The sequence below is a fragment of the Oncorhynchus mykiss genome, chromosome 8, assembly GCF_057628025.1.
Source record: "Oncorhynchus mykiss isolate SJ-2025 chromosome 8, ASM5762802v1, whole genome shotgun sequence".
Classification (NCBI taxonomy): Eukaryota; Metazoa; Chordata; class Actinopteri; order Salmoniformes; family Salmonidae; genus Oncorhynchus; species Oncorhynchus mykiss.
The window spans coordinates 87,222,869-87,233,786 of NC_143029.1; the positions used below are offsets into that span (position 1 = coordinate 87,222,869).

The window sequence follows — 10,918 nt, forward strand, 5'->3', positions numbered from 1 at the left end:
ATCACTTCTGTAGTGAATAAGAGTTCAAAGTTCATACCAATCGCAACCAAAGCTCACGCTGAGGTTGGCTTCGTTCTGTAGTTATCTGAACCCTTCTGATATCGGATTGTCGTTCTATTGTCAAGGCTTTCTATTGGAAGGGAGAGTTTCATTGGTTAAAACCAATGTCTCTTCACGTGGGCGGGCCACTGAGTCAGGCCTAATTCACTCATGAAAACCCAATTCTCACATTTTAGGAGCTAAAAAAAATAAATAATCACATTTCATATTCAAACATTTAAATTGCACAACTATAATGTGTAGACTTTCCACTGTACAGTTTGTCATCCTATCATTGAGAATGTCTCAGATGACAACCGAACTGACATCATATTCATTAAGTACCACTGCATATGTTCAATTGGTTGGATTACCAAAATGTTTCATTTCCCCCCACCTTCTGATGTTCCCAGAATCCCTATGTTAACCAAGGGATTTTCAATAGTCACATCAGTAGGGTAGAGAGAGGGGGAAAAAAGAGGGGGGGGGGGGGGGGGGGGGGGGAAGTATTTATGACTGTCATAAACCTACCCCCCGTCCAGCGTCATGACACAATGCTTAAAGGTTGAGAAAAACAAAAGGCTAAAATAAAATTGTGACCATTTTTATTTTTTTGTTCCAGTGACTAGAAGCGACTCCATTTTTGCATCAGAAGCTTTACAGAGAATATTAATCAATTTTTCACAATCAGAATTTCATTTGCACTCATTAACAATAAACTCTCCATCCATTGATAAAATATTTCCCCTTCCCTCATTTCTCACAACTAAGTGCCTAGCCTAAATCAAAAAAGAAGACCAACGGAACCTTCTCTTACAGAAAAGCATTTGCTCCAAACATTTATATTAAAACTAACAGTAGTGTCACTATTTAAATCAGAAGCTACTGCACAGGGTTGTGGTCAAGTCAATTCAGAAAGAATTTAAGAGAATTGGAAATTTGAGTGTACTTCCTGAACTGACTAATTTAAATGGAATTTAAATTAACAACCCTGATACTGTATTGTCTGTGGTTCCAGCTTACAGATAACTTCCATGATGGCTACAGTATGTTGCCTACAGCTTAAAAAAAAAAAAAAGTCAAAAACTACAAACATGGCTGACAATTGCATAGATCAAATATGACACAGATAAGAGGTAACATGGAGGAATGAGACTTTCCCTACTGTATGTTTACAAAATAATGACCTTTCACCTAAGGTGTACAGAAACCCATAAAATGACACTTTAAAAATAAATGCCCTGCAACAAAACCAATCCGATCATTCGGTAGATTTGAGATTTAGCACGCTTTACATTCAACGGTAAATTTACTATTGAGCCAACATATGCCGCGTTGGTGAATGCGGTCTCTGCGAACACAGGAACATTGACTTTATAAACAAAGTGCGTAGCCGACCAAACGTGATCGAGATTGAATCTGGCCCTTACGCTACAGAAATCCAGGAAATATTATTGTCTAACAAATAAATGCACTGTAACTTATTGAAAACAGGTCTACCTCTACAGAAAGTACAGATTCAACTTTCTTGAGTTTAAGAACTAAAACTACAACCTGATCCCACATTAAAAATGTGTGTTTTGTGAACACAGAACTAACAACAATTGCTATATTTGATGCATTAAAAACAACGACCGTTTCAAATATAAAAAAAAAACTTAATTTAAACATGGATTTCTATAACAGTAACCAAGGAAGACAGTCACCTGTTCTCATCCTGTACAATGGATTAAAGTGACCTAAATTAAAATCATTTAAAATTCAGCCTTTTGTGTGGAGTGCTCCCAACTCCTTTCTCCCTAGTCCATCTGTCTTGGTAAGTCCTACACATGGTTTCTAATCATTTTGTTTGCTGAAGTGCGAAGGTTATTTATTAAAACTTTATTTAAACGAGGCAAGTCAGTTAAGAACAAATTCTTATTTTACAACGACGACCTTTTCAAGGTTCACCCTTGAACCCTTCCAAATGATAGGCGTTTTAAAAAAAGAGCAAAAATTTTAAAAAAGCTGTGCCCGATTGATTATATAAATGGTACTGTTCAGGTACTGAACCTGGGTCAAGTATGTATGTAAAAATGTCCAAAAATACATTTGAGATGCGCTTAATTTAGCTTGAAGTTTGTACTTTTGAGACTATTCCATGGTACCTGGCAAACTAACCTCGGAAGCCCAGGCTTCTCACGTTCGATTCAACGAGACAGGATTTGGAAGGAGGGCCATGCAAGCCTACTGGCAAAGTAAGCTCTGAAGCCCAGGCTTCTCACGTTCGAGTCAACGAGACGGGATTTGGAAGGAGGGCCATGCAAGCCTACTGGCAAAGTAAGCTCGGAAGCCCAGGCTTCTCACGTTCGAGTCAACGAGACGGGATTTGGAAGGAGGGCCATGCAAGTCTACTGGCAAAGTAAGCTCGGAAGCCCAGGCTTCTCACGTTCGAGTCAACGAGACGGGATTTGGAAGGAGGGCCATGCAAGCCTACTGGCAAAGTAAGCTCGGAAGCCCAGGCTTCTCACGTTCGAGTCAACGAGACGGGATTTGGAAGGAGGGCCATGCAAGCCTACTGGCAAAGTAAGCTCGGAAGCCCAGGCTTCTCACGTTCGAGTCAACGAGACGGGATTTGGAAGGAGGGCCAGGCAAGCCTACTGGCAAACTAACCTCGGAAGCCCAGGCTTCTCACGTTCGAGTCAACGAGACGGGATTTGGAAGGAGGGCCATGCAAGCCTACTGGCAAACTAACCTCGGAAGCCCAGGCTTCTCACGTTCGAGTCAACGAGACGGGATTTGGAAGGAGGGCCATGCAAGCCTACTGGCAAACTAACCTCGGAAGCCCAGGCTTCTCACGTTCGAGTCAACGAGACGGGATTTGGAAGGAGGGCCATGCAAGCCTACTGGCAAACTAACCTCGGAAGCACAGGCTTCTCACGTTCGAGTCAATGAGACGGGATTTGGAAGGAGGGCCAGGCAAGCCTACTGGCAAACTAACCTCGGAAGCCCAGGCTTCTCACGTTCGAGTCAACGAGACGGGATTTGGAAGGAGGGCCATGCAAGCCTACTGGCAAACTAACCTCGGAAGCCCAGGCTTCTCACGTTCGAGTCGACGGGATTTGGAAGGAGGGCCAGGCAAGCCTACTGGCAAACTAACCTCGGAAGCCCAGGCTTCTCACGTTCGAGTCGACGGGATTTGGAAGGAGGGCCAGGCAAGCCTACTGGCAAACTAAATCAAGCGCGGCTCAAGTATTTGACTGTATTAGACCCAGGCCTATGGAGGTCCACTCGTATGTCAAGTAGTGTATTTCAACTGGAATAGTCAAATTACAGGACTAAAAAAAAAAAGTTGTCGTCGTCACAAATCAAATATTAAAAAGGTGCAACTATGCTTTAAGTTTATACATCACTGGTTTGTCGTAGTGAATTCTATAAAGTAGTTCAACAATATATAACGAATGTATTTGTGTGTGTGTGTGTAATTATCTTTGGATCTTTCACACGGCCATTCCATTAATTGATTTGTTTTTTTAAGAAATCCAAAACCATAATAAAAAAATATTCTTTTTTTTTTACACGAAAACAAACTACAAAATGTTCATAACATTGCAACCCTTACGGCTAATCAGAACATGAAGCTGAACTTGTAACATAGGATCCTACACCCCAAAAATACAAGAGAGCTATTGTTATGCATTTCTACCATGATCTCTCTCGTGACCCATCCAACCAGTCGTTAAAAAAAAAAACTGTACAACGTTCTCTTGGACCATACCATAGAATGTACGCTCGCCATCACTCATATACCAGAGGCCTGTTCAGCACGTTCAGATAGAACAGACATCCATTGTCATCATATAAAATTGGGGAAGCGTGTCAGTTAAATTCATTACATTTCTATCTGGTTCTATTAGTGTGTCATCTCAATACATCACCCCAGGTCTTTTCACCAGTGTCCTGAACATTTCCCATGTTGTTTGACTGCTCAGTATCTCTGCTAGTGTTTCTTCAGGCAGTGACCAGACCCGGAAAGAAAACACACAAACCTACTCTTCCTCCACTTCCTGGTTGCTGACCTCATGCTCGTGGTGGTGGTCATGGCAACACTCGTGGTCGTCATGGTGGTGTTCCGCCGCGGCGGTTTCAGACTGCTCCACAGAGAGTTGCTCCAGGGAGCTGATGACGTCAGGCTCTACCATTGGCTCTGGTGGTGTTCCATCCAATGTGACGTCGTCCTCAGTGAGTGAGTCCCCCACCAAGATGTCACTTACCTGGGGCTGAAGCAGGAGCTGGTCCTGGGGCAGGAGGTCCAGGGGAGGGGAGGGGGAGAAAGAGGTGATGTCTGGGTCCGGGAGAGAAGCTTCAGCATCAACAAGAGGGGCGAGGGACTCAACGTCAGGAGGAGGGGCGAATGGAGCCTCCACAACTGTGTCAGGGGATCCAGCGGATTCGGACGCTTGGTCTTGTGATTCGGTGATAAGGGACTCACGATGTTCAGTCTCCATCCAGTTCTCTGGTGGCGTCTCAGGAAGCTCACCCAGCTCTTTTGTACAAACAGAGAAGAGAGACACCGTCAACGTCGGGACTACGGAGATTCATTGTTGGACAAATTGGTTGCAGTGGTATAAAATAAAGTGTTTGACAGATAAGGGTATACCGTTTCACATTGTGATAATAAATAACAACAACAGGTTGCTTGTCTTGTTATGACACGGCAACCAATTGAAAATACAAACACTACCAAAACAACAGCTCGTTGCCCTTTCAATAAGCTCCAAGTTATAGTTAACTTGCCGGAGATGTTGTTGCTGTCCTTTTCCTCGTGCACGGCCAGAGAGGTGCCGGTCATGTCGATGGACGAGACGGACAGGTCCAGTCGATCAGCCATGTCTTCTGATGGGTCAGGGGTCATCATAGCCACCTCAGACTCAGAGAAGCCTGGAGGAACACAGAGTCACAGATTCAGAACCTAAAGAAAAGGTCCACTTCCTTATCAGACAAAAAAGACAAAGCCAAGGCAGAGCACAGAGGTAGTTCAAGATAAAATAAAACAGACAACGACAGAGACTGCATCAATATAACAGTTTCACAGATTCAGAACCTAACCTCAGACACCCAGAGGAACACAGAAAGACAGATGTATTAACTGAACGGCCAAACAAAACAACAACACAGAGGGTCATGGAAGATGAACAGTAAAGACAGACATAGTTATCAGTCTTGGTTTCGGTGTATAATTGCGTTGTGTGGACCAAAGGACGACTCCTATTTCATTAATGGCTTTATGCGTGTTGGCTGAATGTGTTTTATAATGATCTAGGGTGCGTTTGTATATTCACTCTGGAGTGCGCCCTGGGCGTTCGTCAGATTGTCTGTTGGTAAATTCAGAGTGTTTCGCCCTCTTAGCTTTCAGAGCACACAATGGATGCTCTGGCAGAGGAGGAGGGTTGATCCGAGCATTCAGTTAACCCACCTGGATCCATGACTTCCCTGTAACCAACCAGTCAGTCAACCCACCTGGATCCATGACTTCCCTGTAACCAACCAATCAGTCAACCCACCTGGATCCATGACGCCCTGTAACCAACCAATCAGTCAACCCACCTGGATCCATGATTCCCTGTAACCAACCAGTCAGTCAACCCAACTGGATCCATGACTTCCCTGTAACCAACCAATCAGTCAACCCACCTGGATCCATGACTTCCCTGTAACCAACCAATCAGCCAACCCACCTGGATCCATGATTCCCTGTATGGGTAGAGGTGGAGGACTGTCCTCTTTCTGCAGAGTGATCTGTTCCAGTCTGTTATCTTGGTCTGTCATCTCTGTTCCCTGTCCCAGGCGTGGGCCGGACTGACCCACCATCAGAGACGCCTGTGGATCACACAGCCCACAACCCATAACAGTTGATTCATTTATTTCACAGGGACAATGCACATCAATGAACATTCTGGAAATGTGCCCTATGGAGGGGGGAGGGACAACATGTTTGCTGTTGTCATCTGTAGTTCCAAGTTTAATACTGCCGATCGGTATAATGCATTATGATGTCATAAGCATGTGTGATAGCCTTGTAATGGGGGTAACGGTCAGCCTCGTCACTAGCAGGCCTGTAGATTCATGTGTCATTACTGTACAAGTGACGGGCATAGTGGCATTCCCCCGGTCTTATTCCCATACATGTAGTTGTAGTGAAACACAAGGAGCCCATCCACACCTCTTGGTGTCCATTGGCGTGTATCTCTGGCGTGGAGTCATCTTCAGGAAGAGAGGGAACCATGGATGGGATCCTGTGCAAGTAGCCGTATCCGATACCGCAGCCCAAACTAAAAAAACAGATATCAGTTAGACTGCTGATGTTTCAGAGCCTTGGCATTTAGGCAGTACAGAATAACCTCAGAGAGAGAGAGCCCAGGTAAGACCTAGTGGCTCACTCACCTCCCCGGGTAAGGTCAAGGTAAACCCCAGGTAAGACCTAGTGGCTCACTCACCTCCCCGGGTAAGGCTCAGCCCACTCACCTTCCCTCTCCTCCCCAGGCCCCGTTGGGTGTGACCACCACCTCTCTGCAGGCGTTTGTCTCTGTGTTGTAGATCAGCAGTTTCAGAGGTTTCCCCTCGTGGGCCTCGATCAGCGAGAAGAAGTCCTCCGACTGAGGACAGACACCGAGATCACAGTGCCAATTGTTTATTGCAATGGGTTATTTTCCCACTAAATTAAAAAGGCAACGACCTAGTCAACGGAGATAACAACTTTGAAAAACGTTAAGAATGTGAATGATAATAATTACGCTTACATCCTGCAACACCTGGTCTGCTCCAACGATGAAGTCACTGTGGGCCTGAAGGCTGGCCAACGCAGCTGGTGAGTTCACATCCACATCCTACAGAAAATAACACACAGAATAGCATGATGTGAAACAACATGTAGGACCCCCCACCCAAACCCCAGACTAGACAGACAACTGATCACACCACAGATAAAACAATACCTAGTTGTTTGAAATTGTAGCCGTGTGTACGTTGATCTACTACTACCTAATCATAGCCTCATCGACAGCCAGGTGAGTCCTCACCAGTACATGCCAGACGTTCTCGTTGGCTCCTTGGTAGCTACAGAACCTGACAGACGCCCCCAGCAGGCCCTGTCCTCCCCACATGTTACTGGGCACCACCTCCACCTCCCTCAGCCTCATGGTCTTAGTGCTGTACACCTCCATGATCACTGCCTTCTCCACGTTAGCCTTCAGAAGGTCCTTCAGCATGTCATTCTCCTGGTTCTGGACACAAGTTAGTTTGTCAGTTGGAAATGTGCAATACATGGGTGGCTGTTGTGTGTGATAGATTAGATAGAGGAACTGAACAGAGTATCTAAGATGTATTTTATATTAATCGAAGGTCTATAGTAGAAATCAATAAGATGGTATCACAATGCTCTGACTAACTCACCAGTCTGTGGTCTCCCAGAGAGAGAGAGAGGATGAATCTGACTAACTCACCAGTCTGTGGTCTCCCAGAGAGAGAGAGAGGATGAATCTGACTAACTCACCAGTCTGTGGTCTCCCAGAGAGAGAGAGAGAGGATGAATCTGACTAACTCACCAGTCTGTGGTCTCCCAGAGAGAGAGAGGATGAATCTGACTAACTCACCAGTCTGTGGTCTCCCAGAGAGAGAGGATGAATCTGACTAACTCACCAGTCTGTGGTCTCCCAGAGAGAGAGAGAGAGAGGATGAATCTGACTAACTCACCAGTCTGTGGTCTCCCAGAGAGAGAGAGAGGATGAATCTGACTAACTCACCAGTCTGTGGTCTCCCAGAGAGAGAGAGAGGATGAATCTGACTAACTCACCAGTCTGTGGTCTCCCAGAGAGAGAGAGAAAGGATGAATCTGACTAACTCACCAGTCTGTGGTCTCCCAGAGAGAGAGAGAAAGGATGAATCTGACTAACTCACCAGTCTGTGGTCTCCCAGAGAGAGAGAGAGAGGATGAATCTGACTAACTCACCAGTCTGTGGTCTCCCAGAGAGAGAGAGAGGATGAATCTGACTAACTCACCAGTCTGTGGTCTCCCAGAGAGAGAGAGGATGAATCTGACTAACTCACCAGTCTGTGGTCTCCCAGAGAGAGAGGATGAATCTGACTAACTCACCAGTCTGTGGTCTCCCAGAGAGAGAGAGAGAGAGGATGAATCTGACTAACTCACCAGTCTGTGGTCTCCCAGAGAGAGAGAGAGGATGAATCTGACTAACTCACCAGTCTGTGGTCTCCCAGAGAGAGAGAGGATGAATCTGACTAACTCACCAGTCTGTGGTCTCCCAGAGAGAGAGAGGGTGAATCTGACTAACTCACCAGTCTGTGGTCTCCCAGAGAGAGAGAGGATGAATCTGACTAACTCACCAGTCTGTGGTCTCCCAGAGAGAGAGAGAGAGAGAGAGGATGAATCTGACTAACTCACCAGTCTGTGGTCTCCCAGAGAGAGAGAGAGGATGAATCTGACTAACTCACCAGTCTGTGGACTCCCAGAGAGAGGAGAGGATGAATCTGACTAACTCACCAGTCTGTGGTCTCCCAGAGAGAGAGAGGATGAATCTGACTAACTCACCAGTCTGTGGTCTCCCAGAGAGAGAGAGGATGAATCTGACTAACTCACCAGTCTGTGGACTCCCAGAGAGAGGAGAGGATGAATCTGACTAACTCACCAGTCTGTGGTCTCCCAGAGAGAGGATGAAGTCAAAGAACGGCTCCAGCCCAGCTTTCTCTGCAGGGGAATTCTCCTGCACCTATCAGATCACCACGTGGACATGGGAAGACAAAGGCAACCATTTAATCCAATGCTTGTGCTTCTAGTTCCGACAGTTCAGCAATATCTAACAATTCCACAACAAGTACCGTTAACCAACAAATAGTAGATCATATAGTGGTTTAAGTAAACTGTGTTGTGCAGTATTGTATGCATTTCAGCTATGCTGTTGTGCAACATGTGGCTTCTGCAGATAGCAGCAAGGGTGGGTATAATTGGTGGAACTTTCCAACAGGATACTGTTCCAGAAACCTCGTAAAGTACAAGGATGCCAACAAACAACGAACAAAAAGTAGAATGATTCATTCACCTAGCTTATTAGCTGCCGAATAGGTATCAAATCATCATATAGCTTATTCTTAATATTTGTCCATAGGTTACCGGAGTGAGGATAGACATTTTTTTGGGGGGGGAATAAACGTGGTAACTAAATTGCCCGCTCCCTACTAGGGATCTTATTCTGCCGCTATACAACTTTGTATGCGTTATCTGTTGGCAACCGTGTTATTTATGGAACCGAATTTAGACCGTTTAATCACAATGTTCCTCTCAGGTGAATGTAATGGCACAACTAAAAACAGCCATCTAGTTAACGTTAGTTAGTTGAGTAAAGTCAACTTCATATGGAGTTGACTTTTACTAAGTTACTATATAGTTAACTCGTGTAGCTATATACACATTTATAATATAAATGCATGCATGAAAATGTGTCAACGTTAAAATGTTGTTGTCATTTGGTCACTGCTAGGCCGAAGTATATCTACAGTAGCAACATCGACTTGGTTTAAGTTTTGTTACATTGGGTGCTCATTCACACAGAAGACAAAGTGTATATCGTATACAGACTATTCACACAGTTATTATGCTCGACTGTTTCAGCTCGTAAATCAATGTGAGGTCGTTGTGTTATCGGTGCGCCAAAACGGGTAGCTAGTTAAGTGCCACCTCATCAGCTTTCGGTAGGCCTTATCCGGCTCCTACACCACTGTATGCCTCCTGTATATTACCGTCAATTCTCCTTGTCAACAACTACACGCAGCGTCAGAAAAAAAGTGCAATAAAATAAAGACTCATTATTACCCCGTGGACGTGGTATCCATCTGTTCCTCCTTCCGACGCACCGGTGCTTTGTGATAAACCCATTATTATAGAAAGCACCAAATGTTATATCACTGTAGCTGAAAGAGTTGACAGATTCCTCTAATGCTCCGTGGCCATCTTGTCATTGGCGATCTCCTATATCAGACCAGACTAGTCGCACACTGGTGACACCGAGCACCACGCAGTATGTAGAGCAACGATCCTGCCACCTGCTAGACCGGAGTATAACTCCCCTACACTTTACTGGAACAAAATTAGAAAGAAATAAAACAAATACCCTACCATCTAACACTACACGCACAAAAATAATAATAATAATTTTAAAAACTAAAAAATATATCATACCCCGCTATTTAAATATATTTAGTCCTACAGGACATTTACTGATAGTTGTGGGTGCTTTGCGTGATGTATTGTTGTCTCTACCTTCTTGCCCTTTGTGCTGTTGTCTGTGACCAATAATGTTTATACCATGTTGTGCTGCTGCTATATTGTGTTGTCATGTGTTGCTGCCATGTTGTGTTGTTGTCTTAGGTCTCTCTTTATGTAGAGTCTCTGTTGTTGTTGTGATGTGTGTTTTGTCCTATTTTATTTTTATTAATTTTTTAATCGCTGACCCGGTCCCCGCAGGAGGCATTTTGTAAATAAGAATATGTTCTTAACTGACTTGTCTAGTTAAATAAAAGTTAAATAAATACAAAAAATATATAATAATACTTCAGGTCAAACAGCCTGAAAGGATGGGACACCACCACTTAACACACCCTGTAACTCTTCAAATCAAATGTTTATTAGTCACATACACATATTCACCACTGCAACAGTGACTCTTCTGACGTCAAGTCTCGCACACCCAAATACCTCTCTGCAGCTACAGTTGATAACCATTGCTCTAAATGCTAAAAATCCAATCTTTCTGAAACATATATCAGTTGTTGGTTTATCCCTCTGCACTGGTACACATCTACTCACACCACTCCTCTCAGGATCTCTGCC

The 10,918-nt window shown here is 44.5% G+C and overlaps 1 protein-coding gene across 1 annotated transcript; it reads right to left on the reverse strand.

The window, feature by feature from the left end:
- Nucleotides 1–3,597: 3,597 nt before the first annotated feature.
- Nucleotides 3,598–10,343, reverse strand: gorasp1a (golgi reassembly stacking protein 1a). The gene is made up of 9 exons (XM_021614126.3): nt 9,902–10,343; nt 8,721–8,801; nt 7,098–7,301; nt 6,819–6,905; nt 6,544–6,674; nt 6,242–6,350; nt 5,757–5,898; nt 4,816–4,959; nt 3,598–4,564 (listed from the first exon to the last, which is right to left on the reverse strand). Exons 1-9 carry the CDS (start codon nt 9,962–9,964, stop codon nt 4,068–4,070), a joined length of 1,458 nt encoding a protein of 485 aa, XP_021469801.2. The 5' UTR covers nt 9,965–10,343; the 3' UTR covers nt 3,598–4,067.
- Nucleotides 10,344–10,918: the final 575 nt, after the last annotated feature.

Coding starts and splice junctions, on each gene's coding strand:
- gorasp1a (XM_021614126.3), bottom strand. CDS start 9,964: ATGGGTTTATCACAAAGCACCGGTGCGTCGGAAGGAGGAACAGATGGA. Junction 6,906..7,097: donor AGAACGTCTGGCATGTACTG/GTGAGGACTCAC, acceptor TATTTTCTGTAG/GATGTGGATGTGAACTCACC. Junction 4,565..4,815: donor GGACAGCAACAACATCTCCG/GCAAGTTAACTA, acceptor TTTGTACAAAAG/AGCTGGGTGAGCTTCCTGAG.